Source organism: Sinohyriopsis cumingii, chromosome 3, assembly GCF_028554795.1.
Source record: "Sinohyriopsis cumingii isolate HCF-2022 chromosome 3, ASM2855479v2, whole genome shotgun sequence".
Lineage (NCBI taxonomy): Eukaryota > Metazoa > Mollusca > Bivalvia > Unionida > Unionidae > Sinohyriopsis > Sinohyriopsis cumingii.
Genome location: NC_142963.1, coordinates 71,977,171 through 72,003,405, shown reverse-complemented (window position 1 = coordinate 72,003,405; position 26,235 = coordinate 71,977,171). Strand labels below are relative to the sequence as shown.

The following is a 26,235-nucleotide window of genomic DNA, read 5'->3' as shown; positions in this document are numbered from 1 at the left end:
TGTATGTGTCTTCAGCTTTATAGGCTTCTGCCGGTATGGCATCTGCAATGGGTGCAATGGGTGCTTTGCTGTTTTTAAGTCCATGCCAATCTTCACTTGCTACAACACGTAACAATGGACGGTACTGCCTTCGACTGTAGACCCAGAGTGGATAGGTAAATCTGGCTCCCTCTGGATCAGGCTGTCGATCCGATATGCTCATCCTACCAACTGCAGATGGCAAGAGCTGTATGGAGAATACAGGATATCAGCTCAGGTGAAACAATGCCTGTTGGGGCATCTACTGCATTTGGACTTGTCTCTGGACGTCTCAACTTTGTCTCTCCACTGGATTCATTGACGGTAAACCCACGCTACTTTCCCTAACTTAGACATCATCCCCTTGCAAATACCTTCATGCCGTGTGGAAATGGGAGAACAGCAGGTGTGGATACACTGGAAGCTGTAGCTACAGACCTACACACATTACCACACAGATGTAACTAGAAGGGTAGCGGGGTAATAACTTTTTGCTCATTTTCTATATCAACCGAGCCACGTAAAGTGTATAAATCATCCCGCATAACTGCAACCCGGCTGATAATGTACCGCTCCCTCAAGGAATGTGTAGATTTGTATGAAAACAATAAAGCGATCACCTTGGACACGATAAATAAGAAAAGAAGGAGTACATGTACAATTTTCAATATGTGCCTATTGTCTGGTGTTCAAGGACACCAGAATGTTCTAAGCAAAATAATCGTGGAATGGCTAACAGTGTATTTGAGTAATTACTGTAGACTTGATCCCTTTATTTAAGATTGACAATGAAAATATAAGGAATAAAATAGCAGCAACGGAATTTATTATTATTGTTATTATTATTTGTAGTAGTAGTAGTAGCAGTAGTAATCGTTTGCAATATCGAGCCGCGACGTACTTTTTTTGTTATGTTGTAAACACATACTCTTTTGTTGTACCTATTCCTATTAGTGAATTATTTTTGTATATGAAATGCCCCTACACTACTAATACGAAGTTCCCATAGACTCGGTGTTGTGTACACTGCTCATACAAAAAAGACCACATGGACACGGTGTTGCGAACACTGCTCATACAGTCAAGACCCCACAGACACGGCGTTGTGTACACTGCTCATACAATCACAACACATAGACACAGCGTTGTGAACACTGCTCATACAATAATAATAATAATAATAATAATAATAATAAGGACTTTGTATAGCGCCTAATCTTTGGAAGCTCTAGACAACATCTATAAGATAAAAAAACATAATGATATGATTACAAAAACAAACACCATGAAATTAGAAGACATAAAAAAATAAATTAAAAAAATATATAAAAAAATAAAAAATGCTGAGAATATTTAAGGTAGGAAACATTATTAGGTCTTTAAGTTTGTTCTTGTAGTCGAAATAAGTGAGTTTTAAGAGCCCTTTTGAATGTGATCACTGTGTCTTTGTGTCTAAGTTCAGTGGACAATCACAACACGGGGTTGTGTACATTGCTCATGCAAACAAGACCCTATAGACATGGTGTTGTGTATATTGCTCATGCAAACAAGACCCTATAGACACGGTGTTGTGTGCACGCTATTAATACAAACAAGACCCTAAAGACACGGAGTTGTGTACATTACTCATAAAAAAGACCATATAGACACACTGTTATGTGCACATTATCAATATAAGCAAGCCTCTACAGCCACGGTTATATATATATATATATATATATATATATATATATATATATATATATATATATATATATATATATATATATATATATATATATATATATACACACACACAGAGATTATTTTGCCATCACGCCTGACCATTAATATTTTTATTTATTCGCATATAATGTTAAAATGACCGTTTTAATAAAGAACAACAACAAAGCAATACACAATTATCTGCTTTGTTACTTTATTTACTGAAGTTAAGAAAAATATTTTCTCGCCCTAAAATGTAAAGGCTGTAAAGTATTCAACATCCAAATACTTCTCTCGTTCAGCAAGATAGTACCATTCAAAGCTTTAGATGCATTCATTTCATTTTGCAAACATGTCGACCGCTCCAGTGGCCTAGTGGTTAGAGCATCCGCCTCGGATGCGGTTGGTCGTGGGTTCGATCCCCGGCCGAGTCACACCAAAGACTTCGAAAAAATGGTACTACATGTATATTCTCTACATGCATATTCTCTACATGCATATTCTCTACATGTATATTCTCTACATGCATATTCTCTACATGCATATTCTCTACGTGTATATTCTCTACATGCATATTCTCTACGTGTATATTCTCTACATGCATATTCTCTACGTGTATATTCTCTACATGCATATTCTCGTCGTGTATATTCTCTGCGTGCATATTCTCTACATGTATATTCTCTTCATGTCTATTCTTTCATGCACATTCTCTGCATGGTACCAAACAGCTATATAATGGTTTAGAACAGTTAACATCCTAATATGGCTGCAATCCATACTCTGTTGTTGAAAGTTCTTTTGTGTGTGGAACAGAGCAATATTCCTTAAACCCTATAATTTCTGCAGCGGAGCAAAAAGAAATGGCTTTTGTCGTGTTGAATTAAAGTCAATTAAAGTTTGCAAAGTATAAACAGGGGACTGGAAAACACTTACGCCTTTATTGGGCAGGTAATATATTTCAAATGTTGTCTTAAAATTGGAGACACATTTTACTGCTTGGTAAAGACATTCCAGTTTGAAGACGAGTTTTAAAGAGTTACATTAAACAGAAGAAACAAATATGTCAGTAGTAAGTTATAACCAATCAACAGTACATGAAAATGATTTTCCTAAAAGAAACTAATGACATCTTCCTTTCAAACTAGATATCAAAAGATGAAACAATGAACCATGGAAAATTGCATCGAGAGTGATGTCAGTGAAACATATTTTAGTTCTTTTATAATGGTTGTGTAGCTTTTAGAAAACTATTTTGAATTTTTTACGACTGTTAGATATTTGTAAGCTCGGGTGTCAAAACAAAAGAGAGTTTAATAATTTTTAATGTAGTATTTGATCTAGAATCAATGATCTTAAGGCATATTGAACTTTTCGCTTTAGCCTCTTGCATTTACTATTGTAAATTAATATCCATCCACCCATCCACCTTTACAACATGTACACATACTATATATCTCGTAACCATACATAAATGTATCGTATGCATCTGGAGACACAACATCATTGTTTTCATGCTTAACTTGAGTGTTTGTAAAACGCAAATCTCTCCCCATCGCTCTGCTTCATCTACCTCCAAAATCTGTTCATAGCGCCAAATGATAGGGGTTACGAATAAACAGCGGGTTCAATGTTAGTAGCATAGCGGATTAGTCTTTTCATCTCCATTAGGTGTATGTTTGGTTTATCGGTTTGTGGTCTCCATAGACTCCAAGATATTTCCTAGGGACCAAGTCCTTGGAGGTTGGGAGTGTCAGATGCATGTATGGATTGACTATTCACGTCAAGTAAGTGTTATGTATGCGCCACATCTTTACACCCTCAGGATATGTCACAGGGAACTTCGTTAAATCTCTCCCACCCCCACCCCACCATCTGACATTTGTTGACACGTGGGTCAGTAATCACATAATAGCCAGCCCTCAGGCACTGACCACTGTGCACAAGTAGCACCAGCACCACTCGCCCAGTCACCAAAGACTGCAACAACGTTTTAATATCATTCTGCACATCTACAGCTCACCCCATATTACATCCTACCCTTTTATATCTTTCTTAGACATGCGCGCAGGATCACATTCTTCCTGCCTTTTCTCCTACAACTTTGTCCGATGCGACTGTAAATAATAAAATTTATGCGCGCGCGTGTGTGTGTATGTGTGATTTGGATTTTGAACGTAGCTTTAACAATTTTTCAGTCATATCGCTACGATGTCTGCAGTGTGGCAGTTTATAGTGATGTCTAGCACAGGGGCATCATGCCGCAGACATGTAGCATGATGTCCCACCCAGTCACATTATCCTGACACCAGTCCAACCAGTCCTAACACAAACCTCTTAATGCTGAACGCCAAGCGAGGCAACTGTTAGTACTATTTTTGTTATTCTCTGGTATGACTCGGCTGGGGAAATATGCATGTAGAGATTATAAACGTAGATAATATACATGTATAGAATATACACGCAGAAAATATGCATGTAGAGAACAGACATGTAGAGAACATACATGCAAGGCCGACAAGAGGGGCCCGGGGCGAACAACACTTTTTAATTTTTATAAAAGAAACATTTTGTTTGAACAAGAACTTAGGAGAGGCCCGGGTGTTTCTTACATCAGGGCCAGTGATCGCTCTCTACGGCCCTGTATGCATGTAGAGAATATGCATGTGGATAATATACATGTAGAGAATATGCATGTAGAGGATATGCTTGTAGAGAATATGCATGTAGAGGATATGCATGTAGAGTATATGCTTGTAGAGAATATACATGTAGAAAATATAAATGTAGAGAATATGCATGCAGAAAATATGCATGTAGTTCATATGCATGTAGAGAATATGCATGTGGAGAATATAAATGTAGAGAATATGCATGTAGAGAATATGCATGCAGAAAATATGCATGTAGTTAATATGCATGAAGGGAATATACATTCTGGGAACATGCATGTGGAGAATATACATGTTGAGAATATGCATGTAGAACATATGCATGCAGGGAATATACATGTTGAGAATATTGAGGGAATATACATGTAGAGAATATACATTTAGAGAATATGCGTGTGGAGAATATACATTTTGAGAATATGCATGTAGAGAATATGCATGCAGAAAATATACATGTTGAGAATATACACGTAGAGAATATACAAGTAGAGAATATGCATGTGGAGAATCTGCATGTAGAGAATATACATGTAGAGAATATACATGTAGGGAATATACATGTAGGGAATATGCATGTAGAGAATATATATGTAGAGAATATGCATGTAGGGACTATACATATAGGGAATATGCATGTAGATAATATACATGTGGAGAATATGCATGTAAGGAATGTACACGTAGAGAATATGAGAATATACATGTAGAGAATATACATATAGGGAATATACATGTAGAGAATATGCAAGTAGGGAATATACATGTAGAGAATAACTTTATAGATTTAAATTTATTTCACTTTACACATTTAAATTTATTTCACTTTACAGATTTAAATTTATTTAACTTTACAAATTTAATTTTGTTTCACTTTACAGATTTAAAATTATTTTACTTTACAGATTTAAATTTATTTCACTGTACAGATTTGAATTTATTTCATTTTACAGATTTTAAATTATTTCACTTGACAAATTTAAATTTATTTAACTTTATAGATTTAAATTAATTTCACTTTACTGATTTACATTTATTTAACTTTACAGATTTAAATTTATTTCACTGTATAGATTTAAATTTATTTCACTTCATGGATTCAAATTTGAATAGTTTCTTTAATCTTCACCAATAATCTGCATCACTAAGATTCCACAATTTCTTATATTTATTTTCAATTCTAGAAGGTGTACAGTTATCCTTATTAGGAGTTCATTGTCCAAGTAATCTACATATATATTACTCAACACATGCCTTCAGCGAATGCAGTGATTTTATTTAATATTTATTGTAATATTCCGAATCAATTGCGAAAGACGAATATAGTGTATGGTGAACTCGCTCCTGGTGGCGTATAGTAGACATCAGTGTTTGTGTTAGGTCTCGTACATTGTGGTGACATCAAATTAAACTAGAACTATGTTCTAGTAAAACACATCCCCTCAGTTACCTCCTTACAAGATCCCCAAATATAAACCTTTATTAGAAGTTTTACGGATAATGCTAGCTTATATGAATTAGATCTGTTCATGCATATATATATATATATATATATATATATATATATATATATATATATATATATATATATATATATATATATATATATATATATATATATATATATGGTTTCCGTGTCTACGAAAATGTAGGAGGGATAGCGTGACGGGGGTAAGAATATAACGACCAAAGCGATACCACTAGCCCCCATGATTTGACAACGACTTCACTACCAAAGGGGTGCCTAATTAGAGACAATCAAGAACACGGAAGTTAGGATGCATGTTTATGGATAATTAGGACGAATAATCCCATATTTCACACATATAAAGCAAATAACGAAGGTTCTCATCTGACACAAATTCACTTTGCTGCGATCGTGTTATTTTCTTCACGGAGATAAATTCTATACTTATTTACAGACCTGAGCAACGCTGACATTTTGTGATTATTACAGATTCAATCATAAGAATAGGATGCTCAAAAACTATTTGATTCCCTGTCATTTTGTGATTGCACCAAAAATTGGAGGCAAAATCCACCGATTCTTCTTAGCATATTTCGTGATCTATTTTGGGTTCCAGCAATCATTTGCTTAGAACAGATACTGAAACGAATAGCAGTAAGTTATTATGCCAGCCTCAAACTACATCATTAAATAAAGACTGTAATGTTAACTGTAATCAGTAAAATTTTGAAGACAAAGACATCTGTTCAAACCATGCAACCTATTTCATTAGCTTGTTTTCTTTTTTTTAATATAAAAAAAACAAGAAATATCTAAAGCAGTTAATGCATGCAAAATTTCTATCTACATGACCGGATTAAGTCAAGATGGAGGGTGGGGTGGGGGGAGCGGTTTCCAAAATTTCAAAAGGTTCCTGACTTTCCTCTAAAGGGCACCAAAGCAAACGTCGATGTGTCTATTTATTCAAAGTGTGCATGATACCCAATAAATGCTCGCAAGAATAAGATGATGGTTAAATTTCAAAATGTTCATAGTATTAGTAAAAAGAAAAACGTTCCACAAGGCGGGGTAAATACATTTTTCATACGATCGCAGCTAATTGATAAAGAGAATATTGCGCTAGAATTTCATGTGCCTATTTGAACCAATCAGAATCACGTAAAGCGATATGTTAACGTGTTGTAATATTACAAATATTAAACTGTATGTAAAGTGTGAAGACTACGTGATCAATGTTGTTACTCACTAAACTTTAACTTTTTAGGACTGAATACAACTGTTTATATTTTGTTATGATATAAACTGTACAACACACAAGTAGAAAGATCCCCATTCTTTACGAATTTGGGTTAGGAATGTATCCTTTCTTCTAAAGAAGGCGCGAGACAGAAACAATAGTTTTAATGTTCTGTGATTCAGTGAGTAGTAGTCGATATTTTACTTTCTTAATACATGCATAAAAAGAAAACGGTAATATTATTACATATTATTCAAAGAGGAAATGTGGGCAAACTTGGAAATCAGGTATAGTATCCAATTTAAAAAAAATTCTGTCACAGTGTTTATTTTTCTTGGGTTCTTTTCCACGATTGTGCTATGTTAAGATCACTAAGACTTCTGTTAAATTCCATTTTACATCACTAAGCTGCCGAAAAGGGCGGCTTAATTTCAGAGCAGGCTGTAATATTTTATCATATTTGATTCGATTATCTTTCGCAGATTGGATGGCCGATCTCTAATCTAACTGATTACATCACATTTAATCTACTTAGACCGGATTTTTTTGCGTGCGTCAAAAATACATCAAATTTACGAAAAGCCAGGAAGAATAATGTTCGATGCCTATACCTAGTCATGTCATAGAGGATAGTCTAATCAAATTGAATGCCACTTACTTAAAGGAAAACACAGCATTATTCTTGTGTCAAACATGTGTTCATTCTATTTGAAACGAAAGGGAGTAGTTAAGAAGGGAATGTATGTGCGAAAAGACGTCAAACAGAAGAGATTAATTACGCAGGTCAAGTGCATCCTATCAGCAATAAAGGTTTTTGCATGGTAATCGAAACAGTATAAACTAATTTATTCGATTAGGAAAAGTGAAACATATTTTGAGAAATGTAAGATATTGTTTTTGTTTTTCTTATAAATTACGATGTTTAAAAACTTAAAGTATCGGATAGAAATATAGTGAATTATGCTGACTCGTGATATTTATGATGACTTCATACCTGCTCTGGTTTGAGTTTCTGATTCACGGTGGAAATACTAATATTCAAAACTCACCAAGAAATCGATAATCTGGTAGATGCTTTAATCTTTTTGAGATTTACAGGAAAATTATTGTAAATAGAGGCTACACTTATCATCTGTAAAGATTAAAGGAACTTAGAAGTGCGTTCTTCTCACCACACCTTCCTATAATGAATCTTAAATTATGTTGAGACGATGCCTATGCGGTGTAAACATGATACACTTTAATTAGTGTCGCTAGCAGTCCAAATTGTCTTGGAGATGGTACAGTCTTTCTTACCCGTATGACGTGATTAAGCAAGGGCTGAAGTGAAATTGTGACGTCATTATCACTGTTTAAATATACACAAAAGGAAAATAAATGGTTGTCTGTAAATAGCTTATTTAAAATAAATGCCTGTTCTGTACGCCATTACGCTATTTCCCTTGGCGTGCATATAAACGTATTTAATGATTGCCTGGCACATTTGACTCCTATTTGATAGATTAGTAGAAGAAAAAGTCGAGTAATTTCCAGAACCAGCTCTGGTATTTACTCATATTTTATTCAGCTTATCTGTACGAGACTGATTTAATGCTACTCTAATGTAATTGATCACTAAAATACTACGTAGATGGTTTTTATTTCGCCGTATATATACATCTGAAGATTATACAACTGCAAGAAATCGTGTCACGTCAAACAGCATATATGCGGCCCATTACTAGAAAACGGAATATTACTTCGGGATAGTTGGGGGTTTCAGGTTTAGGTTAGGTTAGCGTAATGTATATACTCGCTTATATTTTGCATCCAAAATGCAAGCAACATAGATCCTGATCTGCCATCACATACTGCACCGGCAAATGAGGTTCAATAGTGTATTTTCTACTGATCAGCCACTGCAAACAACATAGAACCAGATCTGCATGTGCAGTAAGCGACATCAGATTTTGGTCTATACTATTTGATTTATACTCAGGTACATACGGTACATGTTAGCAAATGCATATTCAGATTCAGAAGGACGGTTATGCAATATAATATTATCTTCATTCACAAATATAAAACATCCTCTATTTTGGCATCAAATTCAACAGCAACGTCGCTTTCAGGTCTCAGCATGCAATCCGATTGTTCTAGGTTGCCCACATGCAGTACGAATATAGACAGTGACCGCTTTATATGAATTAATGCATCGACTGTGTACAGTAATTGTTTAGAGTGTGCAAATGAAGTTTTTAATAAGACCGGTGCCGTTTAGACAAACGATAACTAATAAATGAATAAATATGTGGTGTTATTAGAAAGCAAAGCTTGGTGGGATTACAAGTTCGTCAAGAGTTCAACGCAAAAAAAAAATATATGATGGAATTGTGGGCAAGTACGGATTCAAGCATTCATTTATATTTATACATTTAGAAAAGTTTAAATCATTTGAAGTGTTTCAAATTGACAATTATTGTCCTCTTAGAATTAGGATAACTTAAGATTTGAAACAAATAGTTGTAAAAATAAAATGAGCAAACATACACACCTGACAAAAGTTCGATCTTCATGTCAATACTTTCAGACTCCTTCATACTTATCTCCTAATTGTAAGGGGGGACTTCTTACTTTCATGTATGGAAGCATGAATGCGGAAAACTTTCCAAAATGCGGCTTTTATTTGTATACTTAAGTTCATAATTAAATGATTCTTTAGGCGCCAGTTTACTGCAAAAGCTGCTCATTTCATGAAACACGTTTCATGCTTTACATGAAAAAATTGTTGGATAGATAGGATAAAAATAAAATATCGATGCAATTCCAATTTCGCCAACTTTCGGTTAAAACCAATATGACGTGCGCGCTATGTTTATTGATACTTTTTGTGCCTTTATGTAGAGTTTCGTGATTTTTATGTTCAAAATATATTATTTCGTACGTAGAATGTTGATACATAGCCACAGGAAGTTTGTAATATTTAATATTTCTCACTTTCGGTCTTCCGAACATAACCTACTTCCGGTACTATGTGGCGACATGTAAAGTGAGTCCTGTTCCTGCAATGCAAGTTTTAGCTGTCACAATCAATGCTATATTAAATGCATTTCTATAGTTTGTATGGTATTTAGCAATTTATTTTATATATAAACACTGATAACACTATATCCTTTAAATTTTATTACAAATATAAAAACTATTTTAGAATAGTTTTCCTAATTAATGTTGGTCCTATTGTCCCAACAAATATTTCTCTGAGGGCAATTGGTGATGCCTTCAACACTCTGTATTCCCAAAAATACATGGGCAAAAATATCATTCTATGGACTATAGTTGCTGAAATGCTCGGTTCTACATGTTTGCAGAAGGATTTACAATCTTTCTTCCAGCCACAACGAATCAGCCCGTTTAGAATAGTCTCAAGCTTTACCCGTTTCCTTTAAGCCATCCATGTGAGACAAAGTCTAGAAGGCTTCAACATTATGAATGATCACATACCAGAATTTATTGGCACGCACGAGCGTACAAGCTGGATTTCCTGGAAGCGGAATAGAAAAGAACTGTTTTCTGGTAAAATTGACCAAACTCTTACTGCCTGTTTTCATTTAGCAAAGCTACAAATCTTTATATTGACATCTGAAATAGCGTCATATACTATGGTGATATCATAATAAAGCTAAGATATCATATGTACGGATGCGTGCGTCGGTACATATTAAATCTTTGCCCAAAACTTCCACACATTTGTACGTCCCATGCGATTTTCTTCCTGGGAAGAAATACACATTGTCACATGCACTTCTCTGATCTGGATTCTTTTGAACTTTTATATGCAACTGAGTACCTGAAAATCTTTACATAGACGTAACTCTTGAAGTCGAAGAAGCTGTACTGAAGCGACAGCAGGAAAACTAACGTCATCATCATTTAAATATATTCCACTTTTCTTTCGTCATTCCTTTATAGCTTTTGCAGCACGAATAAACGATACGTTTGTCTGCTTCCTTATTTGTGCACGAGAACAAAGAGAAGACGTGATGTCTAGGTTTACAACAACAAATACCATCTCCATTTTTGTCTTCACAATGTAAATCTATATTTTCAGGTTTGTCACTTAGAAAGCAAAATATATGAAAAGCCCATACTTCATGTCATTGCCTCAGAGATGTTCCTGTGAATTACCTGGAATACGGGCACCGATTTCGACGCGCCCCTTATACTCTTTTTTTGTTGCAGTACGCTTTGCGTTGTTTTTTAGGTTAGCGTCCCACACAACACAGATTGTATGGAGATGATGCATCTGTGATTTGATGCAGGGAATGAAAACCTGAGACGCATAATATCATGCCTGACCTGGGTCTCGTATTCTGAAGATGACAGCACTATCATAAGCCATAACTTCAGCTTTTGGAATTGCATGATACGGATCATACAAACTCTCAAGGCATTTGGAAAGACCAGACTTTGTACGAAGACGCAGCCTCCCATCTTGGCTTATGGGTAGAGCAAATGTTTTTGGTTCTCATAAACGATTAATCTTCCATATTTCTATACCATGTAAATCATGCCATTTACAGACCTGAAAACACTGAGCACTTATTGTTCAATATCGCGACCTTTTTATATATTGCTGGTGTGCTTTAATCGATTGAACGTGAAATAGTGACCCCTTGTTTTCTTTAGGTTTTATTTTTTATTTTCTTGTTTGTTTGTGCTTTTATTGGCTCGAACAATTATTTTGGTATTTGAATGAGACGATCTTTCACAAAGACTTGTGTTGTCTATCACTAAATTTTTCGATTTTCTTAACTGTTGTAATAACTTAGATATCGGTTGTATTTTTAGTCCAAAACGAAATGGTCCTAAGCTTTGTTCAAGAAATGGATTTCCCATTCCTGCAATGGCTTCAGTATTTCCCAAAAACTACATTCTCTGGAAATGGATTTGTGGTGATTCCTTTTCCCTTTGCTGCACCAATCATCGAAACTGAGACGTGTCTGATTCGTTGATGCTTTAAGGTAAAAGAGTGTAAGACTTACCAGTGCTCACTGATGGAAGTGAGACTTAAGGAACAAATCCATCTTTCCAGAAGAAGCTGCAACAGCTGAAACGATTACGCTGGTCCAGCAGCTTCCTTTAAACCAGTGCAAGAAATTCAATGAAAAGCTCCCAAACATGATGACGAAGTTGTTGTCACGATACTGCTCTGGCAAATTACACAGGACGTTTTGTCCAAATAATATAGGTTTATCCATTGCTACTACAGGTACAAGTGGGTTTCACGGGCAGTAATGCAGATATGACAGGTCTTGAACTTTGAAACAAATTATTACTTGCATCGTATGATGCCTAGGTGGCACAGGTACATTGATCAATGGATTGCCAGTATATTTTTCCTGACACCTATTTCTTTTCGATAACGATTGAACTAAAACTGTATTTGAAAGCATAACATATGATATAAATGTTACTGTTACCTGAAAACAAATCGTAAAATTAACATTCACTTGAATCATAGCGGTTTACGTCCTGCGTGTTTAATAAGTGAAAGAAAGATTTTTGTTTTAGATGTCACAAGGAAAATGCATCAAAACTACCAAATAGAACTGTGCTGTATTACTGGTATTTCTCTGTACATTTTTCCTGCGCAAAATATATCTATTCATATTTTTCTTTGAAGGGTTTTGGGAAGAAATGTGTCCTCATTTGTGATACAGATATCATTGATATATGCACGAATTGGGATTCTTCATGTCCCTTGGACGATGAGGGTACGCTTTAAGCAGTTGTTTTGATTCGGTGAGAACCTTATTATATAAGACTACTTTATGATTAGTCCGTTGGTGGCCGCTACAGTGATGCTGTAACGGTGATATTCTGGTCATTAAAAGAGTCATGCGGAGTTGTGATCTATTTTGTCAACAGTTGTGGACATTCTTTGTCTTAGTTTTGTTAACCTACAAAACCATCGTTTTGATGGTAGAAAAACTGTTGCTAAGTGAGTAGAAAGGGACATGACTCGGTCGTATGATTCTGACAGCCCAATTTGGAACAATTTGCGAATGAGCACTTCAAGGTATCGGAGAGGAATCTCCAGAGGTTTATTTTGACCACTTTTTCTCGTATCATTTCTTCACCGAATATAGGTTTTGTACTGTGAAAATTGAGCTATCGTGACACCGGTTGGAGATTATGTCTTGGCCTTAATATTTGTTTCATTATAAATAATGCTTACTAAGCCAAGTAGTGGCCTAGGAACTGCGATCGTACAGCCATCATGTGATGGGAAAGGATCTTGATAGACCACTGATAGTGTCTTGTCCTCACTTTTGTGATCCCCAATGTGATATGCGACACATTAGCATTCCTTTACAAATGTTATATAATAATCTCCACGTCCAGCTGATTAATGGATATACATTGTGATAATTACGTCTTGGATATATAGTGGTAATCTTGCAAGAGTAACGCTATAGGAATGTCTGTTGAACTGTATATTTGTAATGATAATTCCACAAACATTCTATGCCTGTTGTAAAGTCTAGGTAGCAATTTAGCATGGCATTTTGTCTTAGGTACAGCCATGATAATTTCATTGTATTGAGGTTAGCTGAGAAATATTTTCAGGATTTGTGCCAGTTTCTCTTATATGTTTATCAGTTTTGAATGCCGAAGCTTGTTACATATCACCAAAAAGTGACATTTCTCCAAACAAAAGCACGTTGCAATAGTACAAGCAAGACCTAGACGAGTAGCTTACTTGATCAAAATGTAATATTGTTATCTGAAATGGTTAATTTCCTTTTGTCTGCATTTTTCAGTTGATTAGAGATGAATTTCATATTCTATAATGTATGTATCTGGGTGGTTTGCTTCGGATTCGTATTTGCTATTAACTTGTATGATAGTAGCATTTGTATTTAAATATTAATTCTGCCTACTCTTATCAAGTATTCTTCTATAGGAATCCAGGGATAGCACTTTCCGTTCTGTCTGGCGTATATTTATAATTCTCTATAATTAATTCTATATACCTTGATTTCTTTCATAGGAATCTGGAATGACTGTGTGGATACATGAGAATTAATTACTAGGTCGTCATGCGAGTGTGTCTGCTACACGCTAGTGCATATAACACCGACTGAGTAACATCACTTTTTGGTGATGTGTGCTTAGTCGTGAGGGAATATAGGCTCGTGTGTGGAGGGAAAGAGATGGGTGCCGCTTACCCACAGACCCGGGTTCGATACTCCGTAGAGTACGAATTAAAAATTCTCTAACCTGTATGATAGTGTTATTTGTATAATGTGGACCGCTGGTTTAATACTAAACTTTGTGTTATATACACGTCGACTTTCACTAGATGCTATTTTAAAATGTGATGGTTACCTTAATATGTTAATAGGTTGACTAAAATTAAACACTTTTAATAAAACAGAGAAAAATAAACAAACAATACTAAACGAACAAGGACCGCTCCGATGGTCTAGTGGCTAGAGCGTCCGTCTCGAAAGCGGGAAGTCGTGGGTTCGAACCCCAGTCAAATCATGCCAAAGACTTACAAAAATGGTACTAACAGCTGCCTCGCTTGGCGCTCAGCATTAAGAGGTTAGTGATAGGACTGGTCGGCCTGGTGTCAGGATAATGTGACTGGGTGGGACATCATGCTACATGTCTGCGGCATTATGCCCTTGAGCTAGACATCACTTTAAACTGCCACACTGCAGACATCGTAGCGATATAATTGAAAAATTGTTAAAAGCTACGTTAAAAATCATAATCACACACACACACTAAACAAACAACAGGCTGCGAATATATGTATTTTCCGCCAGATTGAATATAGCCGGAAGTTGATAGAATCAAAGTTGCTTTTTAATGTAATGCTCTCCAGCATGATTTATTCTTGTTCTGAACCAAATAACATGCTTGTACAATTCAACTTACAAGTCTTCGAAATCTTTCACATCTCTAATACTCTTCAGAAATACGTATTTCATGGCAGATAGCATCTATATATCTGAGAAGTCAGAACGTTGCCACATATATTTACTTATGGTATGGGCGGCCAGTCGAGATATTCCTCGTCATCTGATAAATGCTTCCATTAACAGACACAAACATATGCCATCTATTTCCCGGAGGAGATGCAGACAAAAATTGTATATTTTGCAGAAGAATCTGGTGTTAAACCATATTAGTTTAGTTTATCCATGTTCGACCGCTTTGAGGGCATTTAATATAAGTCTGCTTTCAACGGTCGATGCTGTGCTAATAATGTTTTATACCCTATAAAACTGCTACGCAGGGATAAAATAACGCCCTTTTTATCTATATATTTAGGTTAGATACGACACCGAATTATTACATGTTTCAAAGCAAAGGAAAATGCTATTTTAATCCAAGTCAATAAACGTTATTCTGTGTATTGACCTGTTCATAACTTATAACACACACACACACACACACACACACCGTCAATCACACACACTCTTGTAATTTTACGTTTTAACCGAATTAACTTGAATTGCAACTTTACGTCATGCCTGAATTGTTTATCTAAATGCAATAATGGTTTCTAATTACAACGTTTAAAGCATTTGCACAAAAAGATGCCGCTCAAACCTATGATGCGCACAAAAAAGTTAATTGCTCATATTATCAAACACGTATTTCGTTTCGATAATATTTAGACAATACATTGGCTAAAACTGTATTTGAAAACATAAAAGATGATATTAAAGTTATTTTTACCCGGAAACAAATTGTAAAATTAACATTCACTTGAATCATAGTGGTTAACTTCCTGTGTGTATTATTAGGTGAAAGAATGATTTTTGTTTTAGCTGTCGCAAGGAAAATGCATCTTTACTACCAAATAGAGCTGCGCTCTATTAACTGTATACCTCTTTGCCGTGGTATTTTTTTCCGGTGGTAGGTACCCCGGTGCTGTTTCCCCTAAACCGGTACATCGGTAGCTATCGTCAGTAAGGAATGTACGGAAATTCCAGAAGAGTCTAGTAGCGACTTCAATGGTACGACAAGATGGTTCAAAATATTTATCCTTTTTTTAACAAAACGGTTGTATACATCACAAATTAATGGTGACAAATATAATTCTATTTATAAACCTTTAATCACTAATTTGACAACTGTCACGTATACCAACATGGTGGCCAAACGAATTGCTGTGAAACATATTCTGGTAAAATCAAACTTTCAGGAAAAACATCGGATTAAGAAAAAAGAAACAAAAAAAAACAAAAAACAAAAAAACAAACCGACATGTAATGCTTAACTAGCTTATATAAATGCGCTATACATATGTATTTCTTTGTAAAACTGCAAAATCATCTTACGATTTTCAGTAGCGCACATGTTTTCTGAACTATACTTAATTTCCCAAGCCCACTAAATATTTTTTGGTTTGTTGGGTAAGTATGTTTAATGTTTACTGGTCTTTTTTCAAAAATATCTTGCCCGGGTGTTGGCATCCCACTCAAAGTTTCCATGCCTATTGTGTCAATTGTGTAGCTGGAATAGTCAAGGCTTCATTATCAACGCTTCATAGTTTTATCAACAGGAGCTTGAATGACAGAACGATGTCTTTTACAGCATCAGCTATATTGTAAGCTCAGCCATCTCACTTCAGTTTCAGCTTTTAGATTGCAACTGACAACGATTTGTAGACACATTGTAATTCCTGTACTGTAAATTACTTGCCATTTAATTATAGGGTCCGGGGTTTTGATTTTAGTTTGCGCTGAAACATTTACTGTTCTCTGATAGCAAGAAATACATATTTCTTTCCTGATAGTATTACGGATAGAATATGATGCTATTTTGCTTTAAATCAGAGTAAGATATTATTCCAGTTATTAACACAGGGAAATTTAAAATTAAATTGTCAGACATCTTCCCCAGGACACTGAATTGTTGGTCCGTAATATAACTGCGTTATACCAAGGGAAATACGGCGGAATACCGCATTACAAAATTTCTCACGATACCGAGATCCACTGCCAAACGTTAGGGCATGAAATTGCTGAGCCTTTCATCAGAAAATGTGCGTAATATGAAAACTAGTGTTAAATCCCTTAGATTAAGAAGTCTTGCACAACACAAATTTTACGACATACATTTGGCTTTAAAAGTAACTATATATGATATGTTGTTGCTATTAACTCTACCGAAAAGTGAGGTGATGATGTTTAGAAGCTTTAATTCTGGCAAAGTGTATAGGAAGAGGAATGAAACCATTACAAAGTGGTATAAATATGTTTACGAAATTACAAAATAAAGTAGTTAATAGTGTGCTAATGGGGATTAGAGGCCGGCTTGGCCAACCTATAGATTCGTCACAACTTTTTCCTACTGGAAGTTTTGCACACGTGTGCATCTGTGATTGTAGCCCACATGAATTCTTATCGAAGCCAGTGTCATTCTAAGTAATGATTGATAAAATTTGTAGATTTCACAATCTCTTCAAGCTTCAAACGAAGAACCTATAATAAGCTTCAAAATATACTAAATGCAAACAACTGCATTGGAAATAAAATGTAATAACGATGAGCTTAAGAATAAACGGTAAATTGAAACGGACATCAAATACAGAACATTTGTTATTTAAAATAATAATAGACGGATTCTGTTTAAGTCTTTTAATACGCCCTTGAATGGGGAAGTTCGTTGTAAATTCCTTTCATCTCTTTTATAAGAAAAACGTGTACAACATCTAGACTAAAAATCTAGATTCGTGTCAATAACTCGCTGTCTTCACTTGTAGTCACCAGAAGAGAAATTACCGGCTCCAAATCGAGTAAATCAATACGTCACGATTTGTTTTAAAGCTCTTATAACTCAATTTATGAGTCATTTGGAACATCCTGTGATCTTTCCGATGCGAGTCGAATAACTCGACTAACTGAAACAGACTCTGAGATAATTGTAGTGATAGCTCCCAAATTGGCAAGTTTTGGTGGAGAAACTAGAAGCGCGAAGAACATAGTCTTATAACATGGCAGGTCTTGAAAATAACACATGCCGATGTTTTAACAGTCAATGAAATGCCTGTACATTTAATTAGTGATGACACTCCCGCAACTATGTTATGAAAAAATTAAATAAATCATTCGGTTTTGATTTTCTTCAACTATTGCTTGCGTTGCTGTTAGCGATGAAACTTCATCTATTCACTGTGACCTTACTGAAGTTATCATAACTTAATAAAATAAAACACATGCTTGAGGGCAGTTCAAAAAGGCTCTTATCTGCATCCTAGCTTTTTTGTTCAATCATGCGATGGAAAAGGCCGAAGATATTCCGATTGTTTGTGATCCTCGGGCTTTGAGTTGGAATATCTCAAACGTATTTATGAGGTCAAAGAGTATGGCATAGTGCACGACGGTTATTGGAAACAGTTAGTGCCCACAATGAAGAAGTCATTAAGTTTCAAACACATTTATGTGTGAAGATAATGACACGGTTGTTCTAATCTAACATGCAATGATATCAATAATAGAATCAAACATATCATCACGGACTTTTTTCTTTATTTCAACCAGAATGTGAACCTTTTCCGTCGGACTACAGATTTAGTCAACTATGATTTGGGAATGTTTGCATGCAATACGTAGCTTAGGGAATAATAAAAATAATCCCACTTCTAAATCATTAATCAGCCAACGCAAAGGCTAGAAACGAATCTGACGTGTCGCGGGCACACTATTAGGTTATGGTTTCTCGCCACATCAGAGAATTCCTCAATCTATTTACTAGATTAGAAATCAAATGACTTTTACCCTGGCCTGGAGAAAAAGGTGTAAAATGTGCGAAGAATGTACCTTTTTAATACACTTTTTACATATTGCTGGGAAAGGGGAGAAAAATTATCGGAAACACGTACACAGAAAAGCAAACACAAAATGACATAGGACATTCGCATAGATGGTAACCTTGTTATCTTATTGAAATGCCCACTGCAACTCATAGAAACCGATATCCTTCAAACGGTCTCGCACTCTTTGGAAAGTATTGATAATGTATATTGAATACACAAACCATGACAATTAGACAGGCAACCAAACTGATAGGAGGGACAAAAAAAACAAAATCAATCGCTACATGATTCATATAGCTTTAATATTTTGAATCCTTTCTGCTGTGGTCACTAAATTTATAGGCAATATAAATATGAAATACAAAACAGTTAGGGTGACTAAATAAGCATAAGGATCATTGAAGATGACTGCAATCAAAAAAGCCTGACAGACATATAAATTCATACAACAAATATTTTATACGTGTTACGTGTTTAGGCTCTTACAAAACGTAACAAGAAAAAAGTGAAGACAACAAGCTTCGTACAATTTAACAAATAATTTATTTCCCTAGAAAAACAAGGTAAAAATGAGAAAAAGAACATATGGTTCTTCGAGTCAAATCCTTAAATAATCCAAGAATAATCCAAGAATTAGAAAAATAGAAGTCTTAGCAATAAAAAATTCTAATGAAACTGAGTTTGAATCCCGATGAAATCCAAAATGGAAGGTGATGACGTATGCTGTGGTCAGTGTGGTACTGATGTGTCAACAGTTCTTTGTTGAATCACAGAAAATAATATACCAGTGTTTGAATTCTGTGTAAATGTTGATAACTGCTCTTTTCCAAGAATTAATTTAGAGCACAAGTATTTCCAGGGAAAACGAAATTGTAATCCAAATAAATTATATGAAACAAAATAATTAGCTCAAAACTGGTCACAACATAAAACACTTTATCTTCTCAAGTGTTAAGGCACTAATGACTATTCTTTCTCAAAACATCAATAATAAATCTAGCTACCACGCAAAACATATGCCAGGATGTGGGTCAATCCTCTGGAAAGACCTAATTGATGCATGTTATTCGACTACTTTATGAATCTTACTCTGAGAAAGAATATATTTTTTGAAATGTTGTTTACTACAACTCTTACTGGTTCTGAATCAAGGTCAGAAACTAGATCTGCATTAGATACAAAGTTTCTATAAAGTTGTTTACGTCAAAAATAAAAAGATCAGTCAGAACTGAACTCTATTCCAGTGTGATGTGATTTGGATTTTTAACGTAGCTTTAACAATTTTTCAGTCATATTGCTACGATGTATGCAGTGTGGCAGTTTATGGTGATGTCTAGCAGTGGGGCATCATGACGCAGACATGTAGTATGATGTCCCACCCAGTCACATTATCCTGACACCAGGCCGTCCAGTCCTAACACTAACCTCTTAATGCTGAGCGCCAAGCGAGGCAGCTGTTAGTACCATTTTTGTAAGTCTCTGGTATGACTCGGCCGGGGATCGAACCCACGACCTCCCGCATCCGAGGCGGACGCTCTAACCACTAGGCCACCGGAGCGGTTCTTTATTCCAACAAATAAAGTTACATTATAATAGCAAGTAATGGAATAAAAATATTTAAAACTTACAAAGAATTAAATTAAATCATATATAAATTAAATCAAATGTATGTAACACATGTTTCTGAACAAAAATTCCACTTTATTAACTCTGTATACTTACTGACTGACATACACAGATGTCTAAAACATGAACTTTGTTTTTAAATCGTTGTCCAGGATTAGCTTCTTTTAACGTATTCTTTTTTATTCTGAATAAAAATATAGTATATTAGTCAACTGTAATGCTTTCTACAGACAATAAAATGTTGCATTTCAAGTACTTAAATTTTGTAGAAACAACATGACTGACATTTATAATTAAATAAGTGAAGAAACAAGACTAAAATGTAAAACATGAACTTACCGAGAGCCATCTTCGTTGGCGATTCGGGAGGGATCCAGAATAATACAAGCGTGAGGGACGTGAGTAAAACACAGGGAAGAATGAGAATATACGTGTAAAACGTGGCGTTTCTCCTGAATATCAACGTGAACGTCAGATCGTAGTACGGTTCCGGGCAACAAGCGTATTTGTATACATTTCGTACTGCCGGTGTTGCCAGAACTTTCCATGCAGAGTTTTCAACGAAGTAGTCATCTGTTATCATACTTTCTCTATCGTTGAGAAATTTCAGATCTAGCTGCCTTCCATTGTAAGTCCAGGAACCAAATTTCAATTGACACTCCTGCTTGTCAAAAGGGAATGTCGTAACATCGAGTGCGCACGTGCTCATGTATATCGCCTGTGGAATCCAAGTTACATTCCCGTCGAAGTAAACTACACATCTAGCTTCCCTCCTTTCCTCCATTCTTGTGTCTGCACTGCAATTGTAATATACTACATGGATTAGAAACTTTGTTTGACTTACGTCATGTTTACTATTTGATCGTCTTTATTATAGTAGCATTCCTCTCAAAAGCATCAACTTCATTTTTAGTTTCGTTTACCTTCTGACTAACTAGTTACATATCCTTTTGATCAAATTCCTTTCATTTGATTCTTGTAGTGAACGTAACGTAAGCCTCTTTGCGTATAATGTTTATGCCCTAGAGTTATCTACCACCACTCCATATCTATCTGACTGCGCCAATAGTCCATGTAGTTAGAGCGTCTGCCTCGGATGCGTGTTTGAACCCTGGCCGAATCATACCAAATGCTTGTCAAAATGGTACTTGCAGCTGCCTCGCTAGGCGCTCAGCATTAAGAGGTTATTGTTAGAAGTGTTCGGCCTGGTGTCAGGATAATGTGATGGGTGGGACATTATGCTAAATGTCTGCGGCATGTATGCCCCAGTGCTTTATATAGCTAAAAACTGCCACACTGCAGTGATCGTAGCGATATGACTGAAACGTTTTTAAAAGCTACGTTAAAAAAATAAATCGCACACACACCTTACATATCCATACATATCCTTTCCTTTTATTTCTTTATTCAGAATTATATTATCATCTAGTCATCCAGGGTCAAATGACTGATCAGTTATTGAATATCATCATAAATATCTACAAATTTGTATCGTGGCCTTAAATACAATTTACACAGTACTTTTACGAACTATAACATGCGAGTTTCCTCTTGTTTTAGAACAACGTGAATGTTAAGAACTGTCCCCAGAAATATAATTAAAAAAAACATTTGTCAGCTTTAAAATTTTCATTGATTAGAAACATCTTGTCATACATGCATCCAGCAGGCAATGGTGTGTCAGAATCTGAATTCTCGAACAAAGCTAACCAAAGTCAGTAAATAGTGCTATGGAGATCAAAGTGATGCGGACGCTAATGCTGGTAGCGAGGCATATCCTTATTATATATATATATATATATATATATATATATATATATATATATATATATATATATATATATATATATATATATATATATATATATATATATATATAATTTAATTTATATCTAATTTGATTGTTTGTAAGTTTTAAAATCTTTTTTTATTTCAATATATGTCAAAATATAGTAGTTCTGTTTACTAGAAACTCGATACTTTTCCAAAAAATAGCCTGACTGTGACTGTTCATTTTTGTAAACACAAAAAGCTGACCTAGTTCACGACCTTAATTCAAAATTAGTAACAGTCACGTGAACAAGATTTTTTTAAAAATTTATTTGTATTGTGGGAATAATAATGCTGAGATTGAGGATGTGTTGGATTCGTGACCCCCGACTTGTATTTAGTTTTTAGTGAATTAAACAAGTTTGTTATTGTATTCTCTGAGTAAAATGATTGGTTCTTTGTTGGGAAATGCTGTACTTCATATAAACATGATCATGTAACCCTCATACGGGCACTCAATCTGCTCCTCAAAAATTACTATATAACCATTGTTTTAGGCAAATAATCTCAGTCTGGGCTTAAAACACCTGATGTCCAGTGGTTTCCGTTTTTTGTAGCCAGTTTTCAAATTATATGTTAATTTTTCTTCAGTTTAATTGCATTCTAAAATATTAATTCGTTTCTCTGGAAATAGTTGTGTGCTCATACATAATTCTTGAACAGAGACATTTCTTAAAACTTTTATTCGGATTTCCAACACCGGAGTGTATTTCTTGTGTTTCTACAAGGAAATGTAGACAACATTACAGTACACAATGCAGTATACGTCATCGCCTTCCATCTTGGATTCTTCGTCAGGACTCGAACTTGAAATCATTAGAATATTTTATTATTAGGAATTCTAAAATTTTATTCGTGGATTATTCTTGAATTATTTTGGGATTTGATTCTTAAAACCGTACGTTCTTTTTTTTTCTCATTTGTACAGTATTTTTCCAGGGAAATAAATAAATTATTAAATTTTTCAAAACGCGTTGTTTTCACTCTTTCTTGTGTTACTGTTTATTCGAGCCTAAACACGTCACATAAGAAATTGGGGGCTCGTCCAGGATAATTTTGGATTTTGGCTAAAATATTTCAGAAAACTTTGATTTTTGAAATTTAAATTCCCTTAGTTTTTGAAATCTTGAGGTGAAATCGGCAAGCTATGTTTAAAATGTCATCAAAAGTGGAAATCTTTCTTTCAAATCCTACCCAGGAACAATTAGATCTTTTCAAAAAAGATGAATTGATTAAACTTGCCAAAAAATACGATCTTTCTGAGGTAACGGTGTCCTTAACGTAACAAGAAATAAGAAATATTCTGGTTCAGTATTTGTTTGAAAAAAATGTTTTGGATAAACGTACTTTGGTTTCGATCAGTAAGTCTGTATCAGACTCTGACATAAAATTAAAGGAATTAGAATTAAAATACAAAATGGAATTTTAGTTGAGGAAGTTGAAACTACAGAAAGAAAAGAAGGAAAAATGCAGTTGCAATTGGAAAAGGTAAAAGAACAAATCAAATTGGAAAAAGAGAAAGAGCAAATGCATTTACAATAGGAAGAAAAAGAGAAAAAAAATGACAAATGCAGTTACAAAAAGAAAAAAATACAGTTACAGAAAGAGTTACAAAAATGAAAATGCGTTTACAATGGGAGAAAGAGGAAATATGTTTGTCTCGACTCAGACATACAAGATAAGTATTCACAGGTTTTATAAACTTCACAAGTTATTAAGCTCTAAACGCAAATGTTATCTTGCTCTAAACTCACGAGTTATTATGCTTTGAAATCAAACTTAATCTAGCTCTAAACTCAAACGTTATCAACTCTAAACTCACAAGTTATAAAGCTTGACGTCAGGTGTCCATATTTTGTTGCAAGGCAGCCTCACATCTCTGACCCCGTCATAATCCTCAATGTCCCAGACAAGAAACTCATCCTTCCATTCCTGACAAAATATATATGTTAAATTTGAAGGCATTAAAAATTCGAACATAAATGTATGCCAAAAAAGCAGAATTTCCATACGATCTAAAAATTAAACTTAGCCCCTGACGTTGCAACATGAAGAGTTTGTTCCAACGAGCATATTGACATTCCTTTAACATCGCACACACAAAAATACAAACGCGCTTTCTTGGATTATTGCTTTTTCACTTTTTCATAAAAGTTACTAGTTCATTGTTTTTTTAATAAATATTATTGATTTCATTCGTATTTCGTATTAACGTTGCACGAATAGTACACAGCGATCCAAATTGATATGGAGAAAGGAACAGATAAGTTTAATCTAAAAAACTAAAATTGGATAGATCCTGTATTTGCATAGTCCATTAAAGCCTTTTTCTCATTTATCTTCATAACTTCTCCATTGGGATATTCAGAACTTGAAAGAAAGCCAAACGCTGTCAGGTTCTCCTTCCATGTACTTTTTTACTTCCTCCCCACCCCAATTATATGGCTGTAAACCGGAGAAAGATTATGAAAAGCTTACGTAAGTTGACCAGACGTTTAGCTTCAGTACTTGATCTTTCTCATCCAGGTCCATGATTTGTATTAACTGGAGACCTAACCTGACTGGTACGGCTTCGCTGTGATTGTACACGGGCCGTCCATACTCAGTCTTTTTGCTGTATCGGTGCAACAGCATGCTGATCAGGGCACTTTCCGGGGAGAGCTTGTCCGGGTAATGCGAATGCCTCCCACCAGAAGCTGTTTAAATGAAAGAAATATTTGGATATAACCTTATTTTAGACTAGTTGATTGGTTTTTAGCGGCATTTTCAAGACATTAATGGCCAAATTCTGATAAGGAAATTGCAACTCTGTGCATTTACACTGGACACACCTAAGGAGCCGACCAATCACAATAACTCTCTTCTAGGTAATAAAAGTGGTCATATGCTTCCTAATACAGGTGAATGCTAATATTATTTGTTTTAAGGGATTTACCTATTGGTTTATGATTTCTCCATGACTGCACCCAGGGAAACCACAAGCGCACCACTATCTAAATTCGCCTTTAGTCCTAACAAGCGGAAGATAACATGTTTACACTCTGGAAGCATCGGAACCGCACCTTACAATTAACAATAAACAATTTTGTATGATACACGTGGAGTGTCATGGGCCATTACCGTGTATTCACTCTGGATTGAAAGTCATTTAGAACTTCATTCATGAAATCTACTTCTCAGATGGTATTATTCATTGACCCAATACCATACCTCTATGCTTATCAAAACTAAACACTTCGATAATGATATAAACAAATTTCAAAATGCGACATTAAGTTAATAATATAATCTTTGTTTGAATATGTTTAACTGACATGCTATTCGGTAAATATGAGTTCATAAAAGTGATCGTGTGCTACGTACTAGTTGGTTCACAAGATGTTTCTGCCGTTTAGCTTTCTTGTTTCCCCCCCAAAATAGCGATACAAATTCGCCTGATGCACCGATGTTTGCTCTGGCTTGACAAAATTAAAAAAAAAGAAAAAAAAAAGTATTTAAAAAAGTGCTTCGATTGTAAAATAAAGATTAATGAATGGTTCATTTAGGTGATTTAGGTTCAGAATTTATTCCGTAGTGATACAAATTATCTAACAGATGAATACAATAGGTTTAGAATTAAGGCTATTTGGATACAAATTTTACGCCAATTAAATAAATGGCATGAATTGACGATGCTGTCAGCTTTTTCTTCGCCGTGCTTTTGCTTTTTTCCGTTTTGGGCTAATCTTTCGCTCTCACTAGTCATTAGAGGTGCGCAGTAATACCAGTATACCGGTTTACCGCTGTATTTATTTCCGGTGATGCGTACCACAATACGTTTACACTGTACCGGTACTTCGGTAGTTTCCGTCAGAATGGAAAT

General features: G+C 35.1%; 1 protein-coding gene across 2 annotated transcripts in view; it reads right to left on the bottom strand.

The window, feature by feature from the left end:
- LOC149803082 (neuronal acetylcholine receptor subunit alpha-10-like) overlaps positions 1 to 26,235 on the bottom strand; it is a 191,868-nt gene that overhangs the window by 52,012 nt on the left and 113,621 nt on the right. For both annotated transcript variants that reach the window (XM_089952666.1, XM_089952667.1), the window contains exons 3-5: positions 24,852 to 25,069; positions 24,196 to 24,305; positions 20,883 to 21,340 (exon numbers count right to left, since the gene is read on the bottom strand). In XM_089952666.1, the coding sequence (XP_089808792.1) occupies positions 20,883 to 21,340; positions 24,196 to 24,305; positions 24,852 to 25,069 (786 nt within the window). The remainder of the gene's footprint in view (positions 1 to 20,882; positions 21,341 to 24,195; positions 24,306 to 24,851; positions 25,070 to 26,235) is intronic.